The sequence below is a fragment of the Pongo abelii genome, chromosome 4, assembly GCF_028885655.2.
Source record: "Pongo abelii isolate AG06213 chromosome 4, NHGRI_mPonAbe1-v2.0_pri, whole genome shotgun sequence".
NCBI lineage: Eukaryota > Metazoa > Chordata > Mammalia > Primates > Hominidae > Pongo > Pongo abelii.
In genome coordinates, this window is record NC_071989.2 from 186,647,070 (window position 1) to 186,670,300 (window position 23,231).

General features: G+C 47.2%; 1 protein-coding gene and 1 pseudogene across 1 annotated transcript in view; one reads left to right on the plus strand and one right to left on the minus strand.

The window, feature by feature from the left end:
* LOC129056884 (uncharacterized) overlaps positions 1 to 21,791 on the plus strand; it is a 33,956-nt gene extending 12,165 nt beyond the window's left edge. Inside the window, exons 5-16 of the mRNA XM_054546980.2 lie at positions 3,212 to 3,282; positions 4,754 to 4,778; positions 8,296 to 8,363; positions 8,820 to 8,844; positions 10,458 to 10,501; positions 10,980 to 11,004; positions 15,167 to 15,234; positions 15,691 to 15,715; positions 17,529 to 17,596; positions 18,222 to 18,283; positions 18,371 to 18,472; positions 20,001 to 21,791. Of these exons, the coding sequence (XP_054402955.2) occupies positions 3,212 to 3,282; positions 4,754 to 4,778; positions 8,296 to 8,363; positions 8,820 to 8,844; positions 10,458 to 10,501; positions 10,980 to 11,004; positions 15,167 to 15,234; positions 15,691 to 15,715; positions 17,529 to 17,596; positions 18,222 to 18,283; positions 18,371 to 18,470 (581 nt within the window). The 3' untranslated portion in view covers positions 18,471 to 18,472; positions 20,001 to 21,791. The remainder of the gene's footprint in view (positions 1 to 3,211; positions 3,283 to 4,753; positions 4,779 to 8,295; positions 8,364 to 8,819; positions 8,845 to 10,457; positions 10,502 to 10,979; positions 11,005 to 15,166; positions 15,235 to 15,690; positions 15,716 to 17,528; positions 17,597 to 18,221; positions 18,284 to 18,370; positions 18,473 to 20,000) is intronic.
* LOC112133677 (small nucleolar RNA U3) lies at positions 4,224 to 4,327 on the minus strand (annotated as a pseudogene).
* Positions 21,792 to 23,231: the final 1,440 nt, after the last annotated feature.

Genomic DNA, 23,231 nt, shown 5'->3' on the forward strand with positions numbered 1-23,231 from the left:
TCCTTAAAACAGATGTTTGACAGATAAATGTTGTAGAATATGTTGGCTGAATTACGTATTTTTTAAAAGAAGGGCTGATTTTATGATGTAAGACATCTTCTAGGAGGGGTGATCCACACAGCAGCGCAGGTGGGTCCTGGGAGTAAATGCCCTCAGAAGGGACCAGGAAGGCAGCACAGGCCGGGAGCTATGGCTCACGCCTGTAATCCCAGTACTTTTGGAGGCCATGGTGGATATATTGCTTGAGCCCAGGAGTTCGAGACCAGCCTGGGCAACCTGGCAAAACCCCATTTCTACAAAAAAATACAAAAAATCAGTTGGGCACGATGGGGACATCTGTAGTTTTAGCGACTTGGAGGCTGAGGCAAAGGATCCACCCGGGCTTGGGAGGTCGAGGCTGCAGTGAGTTGTGATTGAACCACAGCACTCCAGCCTGGGTGACAGTGCGAGACCATCTCAAAAAAAAAAAAAAAAAAAAAAAAAAAAAAAAAAAAAGTACAGCTTAGCTCAGGTTTGAATAGAAGGCTCCCTGAGATGCTGTTGTTGAAACAGCCACATTGTATGGTGTACCCTGTTTGAGATCAGCTTTCACACAAATGAGGGTGGCTTAGCTAGAGAGCCAAGGCTCTGTCTCCCAGGGCTTTCCTGATGGTCTCCTTTGCTTTTCTTCTCCACTAAGGAGGATGGCCAGCAGCAGCTCAGCCCGTGCTGTTAACCCACCTTTTCCACACACGCCAGCCCCCTGTCCACAGCACCCAAGGCCGCCTGTGGGATTCTTCAGCAGCTCCCATGAGCTGACGGCGACTCTTACGTTTCCTAGGTGTCAAGCCTGTGGCAGCAGAGCTTCCTGGGGAGGGGTTCTCAGAGCAAGTCATTGCCGTTTACGAAGTAAGATCTTTCTTTGACTCAGATGGGAATTGTATTTCTCTTGGTTTCTTCCTATTTCATTTGAATTAAGATGTGCAAACCTTACCATGAACATTATATATAAGTTACAGAATTTCTTGGTGGGAAAATGTGAGAGTTCATGACCAACTAGGAACTGGCTCCAGATGGTGTGCATAGATGACACCTTCAGTTACAAACTGTATGCAGATAACATTTTCCTCAGGAGAAATGCTTACTGTTTGAAAATAATGGTGACTTTGCAACAAAAATCATATCGAAAGTCTTAGACAAAACTCTTGTGCCTTTCCACAAGTGTTTTCTAGGCTTTATTTTGGGGCCATTGCCTCGAGCACTATTTCTCATCTGGTTTCCTAATGTCAGCAACTGAAGAAAAGACTTGTGCACACAGGACACAGCATGGTCTGAGGCTCACAGTGTTTTCCTTTCTCTCTGCAGAGGGACTCAGCACTTTGGGCAAGTGGTATGTACTCTGGGGTCACCCATTTGCTAAGGAAATATCTTAGTGTTGAGAAAGGTGATACTTTCCTTCATGCTTTTGCTGGAGAGCCACCCTGGTTTGAGCTTCCTGCTAGAAATGAGGTTTGGGCAGTTCAGTGTGAAAAAATGAAGAGTTTAGTCAGCAACTGTGGCCATCCACTATAGTTCCCAGAAGCAGTGATGTCATTTAAATAGGAATAGGGTGCATTGGGGTGGGAGGTGTGGAGGAGAGAGTCCGTGTGGAGTGATGGTGAATGTATTTGGGAGTGTGTGCATTTCTCTAGAAAGCATGCTCCTCTGTGCAAAGCATGACCCAAAGATCAATGTTCTAGAAACAAAATTCCATCCCTGCATCAGTCAACACTTCATGCTTTACCACAGCTGTACCTGAAGGTTAGTTTAACATCCCCTGTCCTCAGATTGGAGATGGTAGAGAGATGAATTTCCCAAGCTCTCAATTTCCTGAATGGGAAAGGCGAATGTGAACTCAGGAATGGGTGAAAGGTTGACGTGATGCTACTGCGCAGTCCTCACGTGGCCCTGATATAACTGGTCACTACACCAGGGAGTTCCAGCATGTGTGTGTGCATGTGAAAGTATGACAGCCTAGAGAGATCCCATACACTGCCCGGCATTGTAAGATGTTCTCAGTGATGGCGAAAGGCAGGGTAGCAATAGGTGGACTTTGGCGTGGCCCTTCAAGTGAAACCCACATAGGGGAGTCACAGGCTTTTGGCTGCAGTGGTGGTGTCATTTCTCAGCTCTTGTTCAAAAGCAGAGAGTAATCAGGGATATGTCCTGTTGTATTTAAAGATATGATTGGACCCAATGGGGAGGCTCATGCCTGTAATCCCAGCACTTTGGGAGGTTGAGGCAGGAGGATCACTTGAGCCCAGGAGTTTAAGATCAACCTGGGCAACAGAGTAAAACCACATCTCTACAAAAAATACAAAAATTAGCTGGGCGTGGTGACGTGCTCCTATAGTCCCAGTTTCTCAGGAGGCTGAGGTGGGAGGATTGCTTTGGCCGGACAGGTTGAGTCTTTAGTGCACCATGATTGTGCCACTGCATTCCGTCTGGGAAAGAGATTGAGATCCTGCCACAAAAAAACAAAACAAAAATCATGACGACCACAAGCCTTAGAAATGCTCCAGCTTAGTAACACAAACACCCAAGAAGTAGCGCCCAGTATGATGTCAAAAACAACTTGGGTGTTAGCCTGGTGCCCCTCTTCCCTGCTGGAATCTCAAACAACTGGGTTAGAGACGGTCAGCACCCCCACATGCTGCTCCCATGACAGGCTGTCCCAGTGCCAAAGCTAGTGTAAGTGTGAGCTGTAACAGACTCCGCGGACACACACACACGTATGGAAAAGAGAGAGTGGAAGGACAGATAACACGTGCTAAATAGGGGTTATCTTTAAATGGGAGGAAAACTGAGTATTTTCAAAGGTTTGTTTCATTGTCCTAAAAACAAATGGACAGTGAAAAAATAGAAGGTTTTGGCTGGAATTAAATCTTCTCTTTAAAGAAAGCTGCTGCTATCAAGTAGGAAACCTGCAGGAGGGATGATAGTCACAGCAGCACCACAGGTGGATTCTGGGGAGGGAATGACCTTGGCAGGACGCAGGAAGGGGAGGGCAAGTGAGCTCGGGTCAGATTAAGAAGCAGGAGCCCTGAGAGGCTGCAGGGACACACAGCCTGCCCTGGGTGGTGTGCCCTTTTTAAGATGGGCCATTTCACATTGGTGAGGCAGTCAGGGCTAGAAAGCCTTTCTTCCCTGCTCCTGCCCTGCACTTGCTGACGGTCACTCTGTGTCCTCCTAGTGGCAAGAGATCCCCTCTCGAGGAGACTCCGCAGAAACACCAGAGATGAAAGTGGCACACAACAACCGAAGGTCAGGCCACCTGGTTTTGTTTGGGAAAAAGTTACTTTCTTAGCTTTATCTTCTTTTTTTTTTTTTTAATAGAAATGTAAAGGAATTTAATAAGTATATATTCTGTTCTTTTTTTTTCTTTTATTATTATTATTATTATTATTATACTTTAGGTTTTATGGTACATGTGCGCAATGTGCAGGTAAGTTACATATGTATACATGTGCCATGCTGGTGCGCTGCACCCACTAACTCGTCATCTAGCATTAGGTATATCTCCCAATGCTATCCCTCCCCCCTCCCCCCTCCCCCCACCCCACAACAGTCCCCGAAGTGTGATGTTCCCCTTCCTGTGTCCATGTGTTCTCATTGTTCAATTCCCACCTATGAGTGAGAATATGCGGTGTTTGGTTTTTTGTCCTTGCGATAGTTTACTGAGAGTGATGATTTCCAATTTCATCCATGTCCCTACAAAGGACATGAACTCATCATTTTTTATGGCTGCATAGTATTCCATGGTGTATATGTGCCACATTTTCTTAATCCAGTCTATCATTGTTAGACATTTGGGTTGGTTCCAAGTCTTTGCTATTGTGAATAATGCCGCAATAAACATACGTGTGCATGTGTCTTTATAGCAGCATGATTTATAGTCCTTTGGGTATATACCCAGTAATGGGATGGCTGGGTCGAATGGAATTTCTAGTTCTAGATCCCTGAAGAATCGCCACACTGACTTCCACAAGGGTTGAACTAGTTTACAGTCCCACCAACAGTGTAAAAGTGTTCCTATTTCTCCACATCCTCTCCAGCACCTGTTGTTTCCTGACTTTTTAATGATTGCCATTCTAACTGGTGTGAGATGGTATCTCATTGTGGTTTTGATTTGCATTTCTCTGATGGCCAGTGATGGTGAGCATTTTTTCATGTGTTTTTTGGCTGCATAAATGTCTTCTTTTGAGAAGTGTCTGTTCACGTCCTTCACCCACTTTTTGCCGTGCTCTACACGTTCAGAGAAACTTCTCTAGTAACGAACTATAGAAATGATCCCTGAAAGTATAGTCTTAGGTTTATCTTCTTGAATTAAAATAAGATATGAGAATCTGACCCTATATATCATAGGTGACTTATACAGTGTCCTTGGGGGGGGAAATTCTGAGTGAGTCTGTTCCCCATTGAGGCTTGATTTAAGACGGCAGTAGAAAACGACAGCATCAGCCACGCACTGACTGGCAGTGAGCTTTTTCCTCAGAAGCTCGATTCTCTCCTTGGGGCAAAATCACTTAATTGCTGAGCAACATGACCTTGAGAGGAAACATCCTCCAAGAAAAATTTTAGCACGAGTCAGTTTGCCCTGTTCTTCTTCTGTGTTCCTTTGATTTGAACACTGTCTTCCATCTGGTTTTCTAATGTCACCGAGTGAAGAAAAGTCCTGTGCACTCGGGACTTGGATGGTCTGAAGCTCATGGTGTTTTTCTTTCTCTCAATGCAGGCAGAGGAACAGGCTGAGGATAAAGGTGTGTATTCTGGGAGCACTCCTTTCTACGGAAAGACCTTCAGTGTTGCAAAAGGTGGCACTTACTAGTCTGCTTTTGCTGGAGAGACACTTTGGTTTGAGCTTCCTGACAGAAATGAGATTTGGACAGTTTGGTATGAAAAACACTGAGTCCAGTAAAGAACTGTGACCACCCACTTGAGTCCGGGGAGGCGGGATTGTCATTTAGGTGGAATAGTGTGGTGTGCATCAGGGTGGGGAGGTACGGAGGAGAGAGTCGTGTGGAGTGATTGGGAGTGTCTTTGGGAGTTGTGTGGGCATTTCCCCAGAAAGCATGTTCCCCTGTGCAGAGCACAACCGAAGGAGCAATTTTCCTAAAAAAAAAAATTGCATCACCACTGCACACTTCGCATGAATTAACCCATTCATCCTCCACTACAGCTGTACCTGAAGGTAAATTTTACATCCTCACTCCTCAGATAGAGATGGTGCATATTTCCCAGGCTCTCAGTCTCCTAAATGCAAGAGGCAAATGTGAACTCAGGAATGTGTGGAGAGTTGGTGGAAAGGGTGACTATTGTGCATTCACCAGCCAGCCCAGGCATAACTCACCATTAGTCCAGGGAGTTCCGGCATCCGTTTTTGCATGTGGAAGGATGATAGCCTAGAGAGGTCCCAAACACTGTCTGTCATTGTAGGGAGGTCTCAAAGGTTGCCTAACACAGGGTAGTAGTAGGTACATTTTACACTGGACTTTGATGTGGCCATTAATGTGAAACACACATAGCAAGCTCACAGGGTTTTGGCCGTAGTGGTGGGGTTATTTCTCAGCTCTTGGTCAAAAGCAGGGAATACTCAGGAACATGCTCTATCATATTTAATAACATGATTATCACAAGCCTTAGAAATGCTCCAGTTGGCCAAGAACAGTGGCTCACGCCTGTAATCCTAGTAGTTTGGGAGGCTGAGGCAAGTTCAGGAGTTGGAGATGAGGCGAGGCAGAAAGGTGAAACCTCGTATCTACTAAAAATACAAAAAACTACCTCAGCGTGGTGGCCCACCCGTGGTCCCAGCTACCTGGGAGGCCGATTGGGGAGGATCACTAGATCCCAGGAGGCACAGATTCCAGGGAGCAGAGATCACTCCAGCTTTGGTAACAGAGACCCGCTATCGAAAGAAGGAAAGAAATGCTTTAGTTACGTAGCAAACAATCAATACACAGCGCCAAATATCATCCCAAGGAACAACTTGGGTGTTGGCCTCCCACCCATCTCCCCTGCTGGAACCTCCTGCACAGCTGGGTTGGAGATGGTCAGTGCTGCCACCTGCTGCCCCCATGACATTCTCTCCCAGTGTCAGAGCCAGTGTGAGTGTGAGCAGCAAGGGACTCCCGACACAGACATTGCATTGAGAAGGTTGAGTGCAAGGACAGATAGCACTTGCTAAGTAGGGGTTACCTTTAAATAGAAGATAATTGAGTATTTTCAGAGCTTTGTTTTATTGTCTTTAACACAAAAGGTTGGTGAATATGTAGAATATTGGGGCTGGAATGAAATCTCTCTGAACAAATATTGTTTTTACGAAGTATAAAATATTCCAGAATGACTGATACACACAGAAGCACCACAGGTGGATTCTAGGGAGGAAATGATGTTGGAAGGACTCAGGAAGGGAGGGCAAGTCTAGTAAAGAACTGTGAGCATCTCAGTCTGCTCCCTGAGGCAGTGGTGTCATTTAGATGGAAGAGGGCGGTGGGCATCAGGGTGGGAGGTATGGAGGAGGGAGTCTGTGTAAAGGGATCATAAATGTCTTTGGGAGTGTGTGTGCATTTCCCCAGAAAGCATGTTCCTATGTGCAAAGCACAACACAAGGATTACTGTTCTAAACACAAAATTCATCACCATCGTACGCATCACATCAATCAACCCTTTCATCCTGCACGGCAGCTGTATCTGAAGGTAAGTTTCCTGTTCTCCCTCCTCAGATAGAGATGGTGTGGAGATGAATTTCCCGAGCTCTTGGTCTCCTAAATGGAAGAGACAAATGTAAACTCAAGAATGGGTGAAACATGGATGCGATGGGCTACTATTGTGCCTTCATCAGACAGCCCTGGCGTAACTCATGACCGTGCCAGGGAGTTCCAGCACCTATGTGTGCATGTGGCAGTATGACAGCCTGTAGAGATTTTAAGCACTGTCATTACAGGATGGTCTTAGTGGTCACCTAACACCGCGTAGGAATAGCTACATTTTACAGTGGAATCTGGTGTGGTTATTAATGTGAGGCACACTTGGAGAGCTCAGAGGGTTATGGTGGCATGATGGGTTCATTCCTCAGCTCCTGGGTCGAGAGCAGAGAATAATCAAGGACATATTCTGTTGTATTTAAGAACATAGTAACCACAAGCCTTAGAAATGCTCCAGTTCACTAGCACACGCACCTAAGGCACAGCACCAAGCAGGAGCTCAAGGAACAACTTGGGTGTTAGCCTGGTGCCCATCTCCCCTGCTGGAATTCCTGCGCAGCTGGGATGGAGAGGGTCAGCGCCCCCACCTGCTGCTTCCAGGACGGGCTCTCCCAGTGTCAGAGCCAGTGAGAGCCTGAGCAGTAGCAGATCCCTGGACACGTGTGTTGAAAAGGGAGACCGGAAGGACAGATAGCACATGTGACATGTCATGTTTAAATAGTAGGATAATTGTGAGTATTTTCAAATCTTTAATTTTCCTTAAAACAGATGTTTGACAGATAAATGTTGTAGAATATGTTGGCTGAATTACGTATTTTTTAAAAGAAGGGCTGATTTTATGATGTAAGACATCTTCTAGGAGGGGTGATCCACACAGCAGTGCAGGTGGGTCCTGGGAGTAAATGCCCTCAGAAGGGACCAGGAAGGCAGCACAGGCCGGGAGCTATGGCTCACGCCTGTAATCCCAGTACTTTTGGAGGCCATGGTGGATATATTGCTTGAGCCCAGGAGTTCGAGACCAGCCTGGGCAACCTGGCAAAACCCCATTTCTACAAAAAAATACAAAAAATCAGTTGGGCATGATGGGGGCATCTGTAGTTTTAGCGACTTGGAGGCTGAGGCAAAGGATCCACCCGGGCTTGGGAGGTCGAGGCTGCAGTGAGTTGTGATTGAACCACAGCACTCCAGCCTGGGTGACAGTGTGAGACCATCTCAAAAAAAAAAAAAAAAAAAAGAAAGCAAATAAACCTACACAACTTAGCTCAGGTTTGAATCGAAGGCTCCCTGAGATGCTGTTGTTGAAACAGCCACATTGTATGGTGTACCCTGTTTGAGATCAGCTTTCACACTGATGGGGGTGGCTTAGCTAGAGAGCCAAGACTGTCTCCCAGGGCTTTCCTGATGGTCTCCTTTGCTTTCCTTCTCCACTAAGGAGGATGGCCAGCAGCTGCTCAGCCCGTGCTGTTAACCCACCTTTTCCACACACGCCAGCCCCCTGTCCACAGCACCCAAGGCCGCCTGAGGGATTCTTCAGCAGCTCCCATGAGCTGACGGCGACTCTTACGTTTCCTAGGTGTCAAGCCTGTGGCAGCAGAGCTTCCTGGGGAGGGGTTCTCAGAGCAAGTCATTGCCATTTACGAAGTAAGATCTTTCTTTGACTCAGATGGGAATTGTATTTCTCTTGGTTTCTTCCTATTTCATTTGAATTAAGATATGCAAACCTTACCATGGACATTATATAAAAGTTACAGAATTTCTTGGTGGGAAAATGTGAGAGTTCATGACCAACTAGGAACTGGCTCCAGATGGTGTGCATAGATGATACCTTCAGTTACAAACTGTATGCAGATAACATTTTCCTCAGGAGAAATGCTTACTGTTTGAAAATAATGGTGACTTTGCAACAAAAATCATATCGAAAGTCTTAGACAAAACTCTTGTGCCTTTCCACAAGTGTTTTCTAGGCTTTATTTTGGGGCCATTGCCTCGAGCACTATTTCTCATCTGGTTTCCTAATGTCAGCAACTGAAGAAAAGACTTGTGCACACAGGACACAGCATGGTCTGAGGCTCACAGTGTTTTCCTTTCTCTCTGCAGAGGGACTCAGCACTTTGGGCAAGTGGTATGTACTCTGGGGTCACCCATTTGCTAAGGAAATATCTTAGTGTTGAGAAAGGTGATACTTTCCTTCATGCTTTTGCTGGAGAGCCACCCTGGTTTGAGCTTCCTGCTAGAAATGAGGTTTGGGCAGTTCAGTGTGAAAAAATGAAGAGTTTAGTCAGCAAAATTCCATCCCCGCATCAGTCAACACTTCATCCTTTACCACAGCTGTACCTGAAGGTTAGTTTAACATCCCTCATCCTCAGATTGGAGATGGTAAAGAGATGAATTTCCCAAGCTCTCAATTTCCTGAATGGGAAAGGTGAATGTGAACTCAGGAATGGGTGAAAGGTTGACATGATGCTACTGCGCAGTCCTCACGTGGCCCTGATATAACTGGTCACCGCACCAGGGAGTTCCAGCGTCTGTGTGTGCATGTGAAAGTATGACAGCCTAGAGAGATCCCAGACACTGCCGGGCACTGTAAGATGTTCTCAGTGATGGCGAAAGGCAGGGTAGCAATAGGTGGACTTTGGGGTGGCCCTTCATGTGAAACCCACATAGGGGAGTCACAGGCTTTTGGCTGCAGTGGTGGTGTCATTTCTCAGCTCTTGTTCAAAAGCAAAGAGTAATCAGGGATATGTCCTGTTGTATTTAAAGATATGATTGGACCCAATGGGGGGGCTCATGCCTGTAATCCCAGCACTTTGGGAGGTTGAGGCAGGAAGATTACTTGAGCCCAGGAATTTAAGATCAGCCTGGGCAACAGAGTAAAACCACATCTCTACAAAAAATACAAAAATTAGCCGGGCGTGGTGACGTGCTCCTATAGTCCCAGTTTCTCAGGAGGCTGAGGTGGGAGGATTGCTTTGGCCTTGCAGGTGGTGTCTTCAGTGAGCCATGATTGTGCCACTGCATTCCATCTGGGAAACCGAGTGAGACCCTGCCACCAAAAAAAAAAAAAAAAATCAGGATTATCACAAGCTCCAGCTTAGTAACACACATACCTAAGATCCAGTGTCCAGTATGATGTCAAAACCACTTGGGTGTTAGCCTGGTGCCCCTCTTCCCTGCTGAAATCTCAAACAGCTGGGCTAGAGAGGGTCAGCACCCCCACATTCTTCCCCCATGACAGGCTGTCCCAGTGTCAAAGCCAGTGTAAGTGTGAGCAGTAAGAGACTCCACGGACACACACACACACACAGAAAAGAGAGTGGAAGGACAGATAGCACGTGCTAAATAGGAGTTATTTTCAAATGGGAAGAAAACTGAGTATTTTCAAAGCCTTGTTTCATTGCCTTAAAGAAATGGTGAGGAAATAAATAGAATATTTTGGTTATGATTAAGTCTTATCTCTAAATAAAGGTTGCTAGGTGGAATGATATTTACAGCAGCACACAGGTGAATTCTAGGGAGGAACTAACCTTGGAAGGACTCAGGAAGGGAGGGCAAGTGAGCTCGGATCAGATTAGGAGGCAGGAGCCCTGAGAGGCTGCGGGGACACACAGCCTGCCCTGGGTGGTGTGCCCTGTTCGAGATGGGCTATTTCCCGTTGATGAGGTGGCCTGGGGATAGAAAGCCTTTCTTCCCTGCTCCTCCCTTGCACCTGCTGACCGTCACTCTTTGTCTTCCTAGATTCCACCGAAGATCCCCAGAAAACGCCTCCATGGAAAGTGAAGGTGAGACCCCCTGCATTTGTCTGAGGAATACAGTTGCTTTCCTGGCTTTATCTTTCTGAATGAGCCTAAGAGATGAGCATCTGACCTTATGTATCATAGGTGACTTATACAGTGTCCTTGGTGGGGAGAATTTAGGGTGAGAGCCTGTTCCCCACTGAGGCTTGATTTTAAACAGCAGGAGAATATGACAGCATCAGCCATGCGCTGTGTGGTAGTCAGCTTTTTCCTTAGCCGCTTGATTGTCTTCTTAGAACAAAATTACTTAATTGCCAAGCAACATGGACTTAGAGGAAACATCCCCCAAGTAAAACTTGTGTCTTTAGCATGAGTCAGTTTGTCCTGTTCTTCTTTTGGGTTCCTTGGACTTGAGCACTGTTTGCCATCTGGTTTTCTAATGTCACCACGTGAGGAAAAGACCTGTGCACACAGGACACAGCATGGTCTGGCACTCATAGCAATATGTTTTCTGTTATTACAGGAGGCCTGGATAGAGCAGGAGAGTGGTACGTATGCGGGAATCCCTCCCGTGTGAATGAAGGATCCAGGTGATGAGGAATGTGCCACTGTCTGTCTGGCTTTCCTGTAGACAGGCAGCCGGAGTTGAGCTTCCTGTTGTGACTGAGGACCTAGGCTGTGGTGGGAGAAGTGGTTGTTCCAGTGAAGGATCTATGGGCACATTCTGCAGTCCTTGAGAGGAACCGCATTCTCTGTGTGTGGGGCGGGTTTGTGTGCACGGGACTGGTGTGTGTCTGTGTGAATGAGTGTAGTGTGATGCTGACTGTGCCTGGGTGTGTGTGTGTGTGTGTTTCCCTAGATACATGTCTCCCCTTTATTAGTGTCCACCTTCTTAATATAAAAATGCCATCACTCTTGCAGCCTGATGAGAGGCACAGGTAATTATTAGTGAAAACGTAAGCTTGTGATGTGTGCAGTTTATTGCATGCAAGGAACACTTCAATTAATCCAAAGGAAATCCTGTCAACACCCAGAAAATGTTCATTGGGTACTAATAGAACAAAACTCTTAGGATCCCTACTAATTCATTTTTATTTTTCATTGGGAATCCCCTTCTGAACCTCATTTTTCAATAAACCTCACCTGGTAACAGGCCTTCCCATTTCCTCCTGGCATTACAGTGGTTGTGACACCTCACTGTTGCCACTTCCCTCCTTCACAAGCCTTTTCTACTAAAGTCCTCAGAACTGGTCCTCCACGACCCATCTTCAGCATGGGTAGTGGGGCGGGGCTTCTTTCTTTGCAGGGAGACCCTGGGGTAGCCCCATGCTGTGACCAGTTTTGGTAGGAGACTAAGGAAAGAGGAGCCCGCAGGCAGGGTTGGGGTAAAATCACTTGACTCACTTCATTGCGGCTTCATATGGACCATCAGATAATGTGGCCCAGAATAGATAACGCCAGGGTCATGTAGAGGCCCAGCCTCCAGCACTCAGCCTAGTTACGGTTTCTGTGTGTTCGGCTCAGGAAACAGAGCAACAGGACAAGAGGACTAAGGGGTTTGCCCAAGGGTCTGAGTGGCAGGGTGAGCACTTACCTTCCTCCCAGCAGGATGTAGGGAGGCTCATGAATTGCAGGTGGGGAAAAGACAGACTCAGCTGTGGGACAGCAGAGGCTCCATGATGCTCCTGTTGCACCCACTGTTGACGAAGGTACTTCTTTGCCTCCAAAGTCCTGTGCAAAAAACAACTCAAGGTGGTTGGTTTCAGTCCATATGAATCTAAAATGAGCCAAATTATGGTTTGAGTTTCTTTGGAGTGTGCATTTGGAAGAAACTTCTTATATGTCATTTGGATTGCTACGTAGGTGACAATATTTTTCCTACTTTTCAATAGAATGAGGCTGTGTGATTTTAAAATGTCCCTTGTTTGTCCCAGGAAGTATGTCTTCATAGCCAAATTCCCCTAGTCATCTTTACGCTCTAGAGTATAGTTTTTCTGTGGTACTGAGGTGGCCTTCTGTTGTGTGTGATTAAAGGTACCCGTCGGTGTTACCAACACTGAAGTTCTAAAACCTCATGGCCAGCCGCCCCGTGGGCTCCATGAGAGAGCAGAGCACAGCCTGGGCCTGGGCCTGAAAAGGAACATGCTTTAGAGGAGCAGGAAGGAGGCATGAGGATATCCAAGCCATGGGGGAAAGCCAAGGTTGAAAGGTCAGGAGAGTCAGGCCAATGCCGTGCCCTGGGCGCAGCCAGGATGTTCGGGCCCATCTGACGGGGAAGGAGCAGAGCTTGGACTTCAGGGCCGGCATGAGCACTGCCTGGCCATCTTTCCAAGAGCCTGGAGAGAGGAGCTGCTTTTTCATTTGTCTTCTCCATCTTTCCGTGTTGACGGCAATAACGCAATCAGAAATTAGTGAGAAGCAAATAAGAGGAGTGAATTCCCAAAATACCTGACTTGGACGCGGGGGATACGATGAGCAGGGTTGGACATCAGAGTCAGGCCAGACAGAGCCATCCTCAGGCCTGCTCTCCCTGTGGCTGGGACAGAGAACAGCATTTACTTTTTCACCAGCTTCTGGAAGTCACCTGACAGCTGGTCCTTGTGTAGATACTGTTGGCCAAGGTTGGTCTATCCCACAATCCCATTTACCTGGAGGGAGCCTCACAGCTCCTGGCCAGGGCAGCTGCTTCACACTAGTTGCAGCAGAGGTAGGAGGGGAGCCAGTTCCAGTGCAGGATGAGCTAAGCAAAGGGTGGGGCTGCCCCAGAGGCCAGGTGTTCCTTGCAAATCTCCCTTGGATTGAGCTGCTTGCCGGAAATGAGGTTTGGACAGTTTGGTTAGAAAACATTGAGTCTAGTAAAGAACTGTGAGCATCCCAGTCTGGTCCCTGAGGCAGTGGTGTCATTTAGATGGAAGAGGGCGGTGTGCATCAGGGTGGGAGGTATGGAGGAGGGAGTCTGTGTAAAGGGATCATAAATGTCTTTGGGAGTGTGTGTGCATTTCCCCAGAAAGCATGTTCCTATGTGCAAAGCACAACACAAGGATTACTGTTCTAAACACAAAATTCATCACCATCGTACGCATCACATCAATCAACCCTTTCATCCTCCACGGCAGCTGTATCTGAAGGTAAGTTTCCTGTTCTCCCTCCTCAGATAGAGACGGTGTGGAGATGAATTTCCCGAGCTCTTGGTCTCCTAAATGGAAGAGACAAATGTGAACTCAAGAATGGGTGAAACATGGATGCGATGGGCTACTATTGCGCCTTCATCAGACAGCCCTGGCGTAACTCATGACCGTGCCAGGGAGTTCCAGCACCTATGTGTGCGTGTGGCAGTATGACAGCCTGTAGAGATTTTAAGCACTGTCATTACAGGATGGTCTTAGTGGTCACCTAACACCGCGTAGGAATAGCTACATTTTACAGTGGAATCTGGTGTGGTCATTAATGCAAGGCACACTTGCAGAGCTCAGAGGGTTCTGGCAGCATGTTGGGTTCATTCCCCAGCTCCTGGTGGAGAGCAGAGAATAATCAAGGACATATTCTGTTGTATTTAAGAACATAGTAACCACAAGCCTTAGAAATGCTCCAGTTCACTAGCACACGCACCTAAGGCACAGCACCAAGCAGGAGCTCAAGGAACAACTTGGGTGTTAGCCTGGTGCCCATCTCCTCTGCTGGAATTCCTGCGCAGCTGGGATGGAGAGGGTCAGCGCCCCCACCTGCTGCTTCCAGGACGGGCTCTCCCAGTGTCAGAGCCAGTGAGAGCCTGAGCAGTAGCAGATCCCTGGACACGTGTGTTGAAAAGGGAGACCGGAAGGACAGATAGCACATGTGACATGTCATGTTTAAATAGTAGGATAATTGTGAGTATTTTCAAATCTTTAATTTTCCTTAAAACAGATGTTTGACAGATAAATGTTGTAGAATATGTTGGCTGAATTACGTATTTTTTAAAAGAAGGGCTGATTTTATGATGTAAGACATCTTCTAGGAGGGGTGATCCACACAGCAGTGCAGGTGGGTCCTGGGAGTAAATGCCCTCAGAAGGGACCAGGAAGGCAGCACAGGCCGGGAGCTATGGCTCACGCCTGTAATCCCAGTACTTTTGGAGGCCATGGTGGATATATTGCTTGAGCCCAGGAGTTCGAGACCAGCCTGGGCAACCTGGCAAAACCCCATTTCTACAAAAAAATACAAAAAATCAGTTGGGCATGATGGGGGCATCTGTAGTTTTAGCGACTTGGAGGCTGAGGCAAAGGATCCACCCGGGCTTGGGAGGTCGAGGCTGCAGTGAGTTGTGATTGAACCACAGCACTCCAGCCTGGGTGACAGTGTGAGACCATCTCAAAAAAAAAAAAAAAACAAAAAGAAAGCAAATAAACCTATACAACTTAGCTCAGGTTTGAATCGAAGGCTCCCTGAGATGCTGTTGTTGAAACAGCCACATTGTATGGTGTACCCTGTTTGAGATCAGCTTTCACACTGATGGGGGTGGCTTAGCTAGAGAGCCAAGACTGTCTCCCAGGGCTTTCCTGATGGTCTCCTTTGCTTTCCTTCTCCACTAAGGAGGATGGCCAGCAGCTGCTCAGCCCGTGCTGTTAACCCACCTTTTCCACACACGCCAGCCCCCTGTCCACAGCACCCAAGGCCGCCTGAGGGATTCTTCAGCAGCTCCCATGAGCTGACGGCGACTCTTACGTTTCCTAGGTGTCAAGCCTGTGGCAGCAGAGCTTCCTGGGGAGGGGTTCTCAGAGCAAGTCATTGCCATTTACGAAGTAAGATCTTTCTTTGACTCAGATGGGAATTGTATTTCTCTTGGTTTCTTCCTATTTCATTTGAATTAAGATATGCAAACCTTACCATGGACATTATATAAAAGTTACAGAATTTCTTGGTGGGAAAATGTGAGAGTTCATGACCAACTAGGAACTGGCTCCAGATGGTGTGCATAGATGATACCTTCAGTTACAAACTGTATGCAGATAACATTTTCCTCAGGAGAAATGCTTACTGTTTGAAAATAATGGTGACTTTGCAACAAAAATCATATCGAAAGTCTTAGACAAAACTCTTGTGCCTTTCCACAAGTGTTTTCTAGGCTTTATTTTGGGGCCATTGCCTCGAGCACTATTTCTCATCTGGTTTCCTAATGTCAGCAACTGAAGAAAAGACTTGTGCACACAGGACACAGCATGGTCTGAGGCTCACAGTGTTTTCCTTTCTCTCTGCAGAGGGACTCAGCACTTTGGGCAAGTGGTATGTACTCTGGGGTCACCCATTTGCTAAGGAAATATCTTAGTGTTGAGAAAGGTGATACTTTCCTTCATGCTTTTGCTGGAGAGCCACCCTGGTTTGAGCTTCCTGCTAGAAATGAGGTTTGGGCAGTTCAGTGTGAAAAAATGAAGAGTTTAGTCAGCAACTGTGGCCATCCACTATAGTTCCCAGAAGCAGTGATGTCATTTAAATAGGAATAGGGTGCACTGGGGTGGGAGGTGTGGAGGAGAGAGTCCGTGTGGAGTGATGGTGAATGTATTTGGGAGTGTGTGCATTTCTCTAGAAAGCATGCTCCTCTGTGCAAAGCATGACCCAAAGATCAATGTTCTAGAAACAAAATTCCATCCCCGCATCAGTCAACACTTCATCCTTTACCACAGCTATACCTGAAGGTTAGTTTAACATCCCCTGTCCTCAGATTGGAGATGGTAGAGAGATGAATTTCCCAAGCTCTCAATTTCCTGAATGGGAAAGGCGAATGTGAACTCAGGAATGGGTGAAAGGTTGACGTGATGCTACTGCGCAGTCCTCATGTGGCCCTGATATAACTGGTCACCGCACCAGGGAGTTCCAGCGTCTGTGTGTGCATGTGGAAGTATGACAGCCTAGAGAGATCCCACACACTGCCGGGCATTTTAAGATGTTCTCAGTGACGGCAAAAGGCAGGGTAGCAATAGGTGGACTTTGGGGTGGCCCTTCATGTGAAACCCACATAGGGGAGTCACAGGCTTTTGGCTGCAGTGGTGGTGTCATTTCTCAGCTCTTGTTCAAAAGCAGAGAGTAATCAGGGATATGTCCTGTTGTATTTAAAGATATGATTGGACCCAATGGGGAGGCTCATGCCTGTAATCCCAGCACTTTGGGAGGTTGAGGCAGGAGGATCACTTGAGCCCAGGAGTTTAAGATCAGCCTGGGCAACAGAGTAAAACCACATCTCTACAAAAAATACAAAAATTAGCCGGGCGTGGTGACGTGCTCCTATAGTCCCAGTTTCTCAGGAGGCTGAGGTGGGAGGATTGCTTTGGCCTTGCAGGTGGTGTCTTCAGTGAGCCATGATTGTGCCACTGCATTCCATCTGGGAAACCGAGTGAGACCCTGCCACCAAAAAAAAAAAAAAAAAAATCATGATTATCACAAGCCTTAGAAATGCTCCAGCTTAGTAACACACATATCTAAGATCCAGTGTCCAATATGATGTCAAAACCACTTGGGTGTTAGCCTGGTGCCCCTCTTCCCTGCTGAAATCTCAAACAGCTGGGCTAGAGAGGGTCAGCACCCCCACATTCTTCCCCCATGGCAGGCTGTCCCATTGTCAAAGCCAGTGTAAGTGTGAGCAGTAACGGACTCCACGGACACACACACACACACAGAAAAGAGAGTGGAAGGACAGATAGCAGGTGCTAAATAGGAGTTATCTTTAAATGGGAAGAAAACTGAGTATTTTCAAAGCCTTGTTTCATTGCCTAAAGAAATGGTGAGGAAATAAATAGAATATTTTGGTTACGATTAAGTCTTCTCTCTAAATAAAGGTTGCTAGGTGGGATGATATTTACAGCAGCACACAGGTGAATTCTAGGGAGGAACTAACCTTGGAAGGACTCAGGAAAGGAGGGCAAGTGAGCTCGGATCAGATTAGGAGGCAGGAGCCCTGAGAGGCTGCGGGGACACACAGCCTGCCCTGGGTGGTGTGCCCTGTTCGAGATGGGCTATTTCACGTTGATGAGGCGGCCTGGGGATAGAAAGCCTTCCCTGCTCCTCCGCTGCACCTCCTGACCGTCACTCTGTGTCCTCCTAGGTTGCACGGAGGATCCCGTGGAAGAATTCATAGACGAATCAGATGAGGATGCCCCAGGACCATCGAAGGTCAGGCCACCTGCTTTTGTCAAAGAAAAAAGATAACTCCTATCTGAATTAAAATAAGATATGAGAATCTGACCATATGTGTCATAGGTGACTTACACAGTGTCCTTGGTAGGGAGAATGTAGAGTGAGAGTCTGTTCCCCACTGAGGTTTGATTTAAGATGGCAGAAGAAAATGACATCATCAGCCACTCAGCAGCTTGATTCTCTCCTTGGGGCAAAATCACTTAATTGCCAAGCAACATGGACTAGAGGAAACATCCTCCAATGAAAACTTAGGTTTTTAGCATGATTCGGTGTGTCCTGTTCTTATTTTGGGTTCTTTGGGGTGGTCTCATCGTGACAGTCAGTGTCCTGGGTCTTCAGTGTCTATGAAGTTCCTCTGCAGCCCTCCTGCCCACTGTCTTGGCATTGCCTCAATTGCTGGTCCCCAGGCTGCAGCGTTGAATCCTGTTGAGCAACCCCGCAGGGTTTAGGAAGGGAGCCCAGCTGAGGTCAGAAGAGTTGGCACCACCCTGCAGGAAGGGTTCTCAGTGACATCTGGGTCTGCTCTGGCTGCCCCCCTCTGCCCAGGGGCTTTTGCCGCACTGGGGTCTCTGGAAATGTGCACTTGTTTTCTTCCTCCCAGATACCAACAAGCCCTCTCCCGGCACCTGGAGAAGTGGAGAAAACCTCTGAGGAGGCAGAAACGTGAGTGTGCAGGGGCGGCATGACCAGGGGAAGGCAGACAATGCCTGTGTGCCCATGGCTGCCCTCACTCTCTTGTTGTCCCATCAGAAAACCTAGTGACCTGAAGGATGAGACTACTGAAGAGCCTGAGCTCACTTGTTGTGGCCTGACCTGTTGTGGCCGTTGTACTGATGCTGGAAATCCCTAAAGGCAGGTGAAGGATGGCCTGAGAACATGCTCCAGGGAACAGATACCCTCTCCATAGCAGCGCCTGAGCCCACTGGGCTGAGCCCTCCATAGGCTGCTTTAATGAGGGAGGGGCTGAGGTGCCGGTCAGGCTATCAGATGCAGGATTCTGACGGCCATGCAGCGCGTTCTTGTCTTCAGTGCCACTTAAGCTCATTTGAGGGGACCCAGCCCTGCTCTCCATGTCCCCAGAAGACAACAGGGAGGGAGCTTCACCAATTCAACGTGAGCAGCCACTGGGTTGATCATGAATCCCCCCGTTGCATGCCTCCTGGGAAAGGTGTGAGAGGGAGGGAGGCAGCCCCAGGCTTCTTGCCACACAAGCAGCCCACCCAGCCCAGCACTGCACACCTGCGAGCACTCAGTAGGTCCTGGCATCAAGAAGGGGAAAGGCCAGGATCCAAGACCTGCTGGGATGTGCCCATTCCCAGGGATCCCCCCAGCCTCCATGGAGCCCTCGGTGCCTGGGGTGGCCTCATGGCCCCATTTCTCAAGATAAGTTTGGAGGCTTCTGTGTGTAGAGAGCACTGGTTTGGGCATCAGTGGTTCTGTGTCTGTGTCAGATGCCAACAAAAAAACCCTTGAAGACAAGTCAGGGCCATGCTCACTTAGGAGGAATTGAGGGGCAGGATTCAGGAAGTCACTGTTTTAAATGTATTTTCCAATTTGAAATTAACACATATATGAGTGTGTGTTTTTGTGTATTTTATATATATATGTGTATATATATGTGTGCATATATATGTGTATATATGTGTGCGTATATATATGTGTATATGTATGTGTATATATATGTGTATATATGTGTATATATATGTGTATGTACATATATGTGTGTGTGTATATATATATACACACACACACAGTCACACACACCCAGTTTTTTACTCTTTAAAACAGTGGTTTCCGTAATCTTTTTATGCTGGAATGTATTAAGTGAGAAATGTATGTTTTAGCAAAGCATTAATGATTTTTTAAATGAAAATGCATAGACAGGGTTGGTGGGGATGTTGGAAGGATCAAGTCTTATTGGGTGATAACAATGACGTGCTCCAGGAAGCAGCACACGTTTAATGTGCAGCTCTTCTGTCTGGATGGTATGGAGGGTCTGGGTGGAGGGGCAGGTCACAACTCCACCCTGTGTCATCAGACCTCCTGCTGCTCCCAGGGCCCAGGGGTGTGGGGCTCTGCCTGTTGATCCTTGCTCTTTGTGTTTCAGTATCTGGAGGTCCAGTCCCCTGAAGGCGCCCATGTGCGTGCCTGGGCTCAGTACCTCCTGCAGGACATTTATAGACACTCTGTGCACAGACAACCCCCTCAGCAGAGAGCAGCGCACAGACCTCAGTGCCCTGTGGATGGACTCTGGGGAGGCCAGGGGCCCAAGGCCACCTTCCAGGGCCCGAGGATCCCTCTGAGACCTGCACACCCACCGCAGGGAGCGCCCCACCCTCCACCTCTGTGCCCCCCCAGTGAACCTCTGTCTGTGTTGCAGATTCGTCCAGAAGGGCCGCCACCCAGTGGATTTCCCTTGCCCCTCAGCCGTCTGGAGCGTATGAGTTTTGGAGAACCCTCTTCCTCTGTATATGCTTTTGACTTTCCTGGATTGATGTAAAAATACTCTTTTCTTTGACCTGTTTATTTTTAAGACAATGATGTGATTGTGTCAGCTTATTATTGCTGAAGTAAATTTTCAAATGTTTTATTAGTTTTTTTGGATCTTTGTCCACTCATTTTGGAGTTTTTGTAATTTTGATAGGTGTTCTTTTATGCTTTGTATTGTTTTCTTAATGACTTTTACCTTAGTTTTTAACAAACCCATAGTACAGTGTTATACCCAAGCGAGTTAGAGAAAACGCCGCACTTTGAGACGAATTAAGAGTCCTTTATTGGCTGGGCGCGGTGGCTGAAGCCTGTAATCCCAGCACTTTGGGAGGCCAAGGCGGGCAGATCACAAGGTCAGGAGATCGAGATCATCCTGGCTAACACGGTGAAACTCTGTCTCTACTAAAAATATAAAAAATTAGCCGGGCGTGGTGGCGGGCGCCTGTAGTCCCAACTGCTCGGGAGGCTGAGGCATGAGAATGGCATGAACCTGGGAGGCGGAGCTTACAGTGAGTTGAGATAGCACCACTGCATTCCAGCCTGGGCGACAGAGCAAGACTCCGTCTCAAAAAAAAGTCTTTTATTTAAGCCGGCGGCCAAAGAGACGGCTAACGCTCAAAATTCTCTCGGCCCCGAGGAAGGGGCTTGATTAACTTTTATACCTTGGTTTAGGAAGGGGAGCGGAACTCAAATGCAATAATTCTACAGAAGTAAAAACATGCAAGAATCAAAAAAACAAATGGTTACAGAGAGATAAACAATTTAAAAGACAAATGGTTACAAAAAAGGCAACAGAACCAGGTGCGGGGCTCTAAATCCTTCATTAGAGTTAGATATGGATGCTGTGCCAGACACGGACTCAAGGCTTTATGCTGTTATCTGTGAGCAAAACCCTGGGAACTTCATACATTGTTTGTTCCAGTACCTTATCAGTTAATTGGGCTCCTTTGAAATGCTGAGGATCTGCTTACACAGGTTAACTCCTTGAGGAAGGGGATTGGGTAAGGAGCCCTTAATGTGTTGTAAATCAAGAGGCCAAATGGAGTTTGTCTGGCTTTCCCAGCTAAGGGAGAATCTTATTCATATGGGAAACAAGGCTGGGTAATTAAGGAGACAAAAGGGAAAATTTAAAAATAGCGAATTAGAGTAAAAACAAGGTTAGGCATTACAACAGTAAGTTATATTAAGACAATATTTTGGCCAGGCGCAGTGGTTTATGCCTGTAATACCTAGCACTTTGGGAGGCCAAGGCGTGCAGATCACGAGGTCAGGAGATCAAGACCATCCTGGCTAACATGGTGAAACACCATCTCTGCTAAAAATACAAAAAATTAGCCAGGCATGGTGGCGGGTGCCTGTGGTCCCAGCTACTTGGGAGGCTGAGGCAGGAGAATGGCGTGAACCCGGGAGACGGAGCTTGCAGTGAGCCAAGATAGTGCCACTGCACTCCAGCCTGGGAGACAGAGCGAGACTCCACCTCAATAAAAAAAAAAAAAAAAAAAAAAGAGACATAGTATTTTTAATGTTTTTTAATAGCTTATATTCTGTACATCTTTTTACATACATAAACGTTAATGGCTGGGCGCAGTGGCTCACGCTTGTAATCCCAGCACTTTGGGAGGCTGAGGCAGGAGAATCACTTGAGCCCAGGAGTTGGAGACCAGCCTGGGAAACATGGTAAGACCACATCCCTACTAAAAAAACAAAAAGTATATGTATATCTATAAAATAATCTGGGCACAGTGGCACATGCCTGTAGTCCCAGCTGCCTGGGAGGCTGAGGCAGGAGGATTGCTTGAGCTCAGGTGGTCGAGGCTGCAGTGAGCCATGATCACACCACCGCACTCCAGCCTGGGGGACAGAGTGAGACCCTGTCTCTGAAAAAAAAGTGCTTATTTATATTAATATGAGTTAGAAGTCTACTTGTTTATAGCAGAATTAAACTGGTTTATAGCAGATATAAGCACTTGGAGGAAAATGCTGCACTTTCATTCCAGGCCCTGAGTCCTTAGTAACTGGCTGTGTGCCCTTTGGGGCTCTACCGTTCCTGGCTGAGGAGCAGAGAGATCAATTGCTCCAATGTAACGGGTGAAGAGTTCCTTAGGGTACGGCTGCTGGGCCCAGCTTTGCTATTGTCTTCGCTTTCTAGTAAGCCTTGTGTTGCTGAGGTCCAGCTGCATGAGTATTAACACACTAACGGTATGGCGAGCGTCTCCGAGCACGTGCAGGCAATTGGCGAGAAGCTTAATATGTGTGAGCAGTGTGAGAGAAGCCTTTTAAGTGTGTTTTCCTGGGTGGGTCAGGTGAGGGAGATGGCATGGGGCTAAGAAGGAAACTGATTAATTCCTGTAAAACTGCCATCCCTTCATCACCTGAGATGTGATGTGCAGGCAGTGAGCACACTGCAGGTTGAGAACATACTTGGGTCTTTATTGCAGCCTTGTGCTGTGCTCTTCAGAGCCGTGAGTGTGCTTCTCTTGCTCACCATGTGGTTTCTTACAGATTCTTGTGTTTGATGCTGGAAAACATTTTGAAGACAAGACTCCAAACAGTGACGTATGCCACACTAGCTGATTAGAAAATGAGAAACTTACATTATCAACAGGCTTGGAAGGTTCTTGTGGTCCTGCAGTCACCCACATTTCCCTGGTCTTCACCTTGCCACCCCGCTTTATTCTCCTTTTCTGTTGCAGTAGCTATAATGCCACAACTTCTTGGTTTTTTTCTCCCCTTTTGTCCCTTCCTGCCAGCACTCAAACGGCCACTCCTATTAAGTGATGGAATTCCAGAATTTTTTTCTGTATATTAAACCTGATATGATTTCACTCAGTTTATCATCGTTGGGGTGCAAAGTAGTCACCTAGAGGTGCCACTCAGTATATAGCACTGTGTTTAGACATCTAGGGAGCCGTGAAGTATTTAGCCTCTGCTCTCTGAGACTTCAGCCAGGTGCAAAGAGCAGATACAGAGCTGAATGTCAGGTTGAGTTACTTACATCCAGCAGTACCAGAATGTGCCTGGGAATCATGGGGGTGAAAAATTAACTCTGACTGAGGCAGGTATCTCTGATGCTTTCTGGAAGGAGGATGGGGTCTGTGCCAGGCCTTGGATGTGGGAGAAG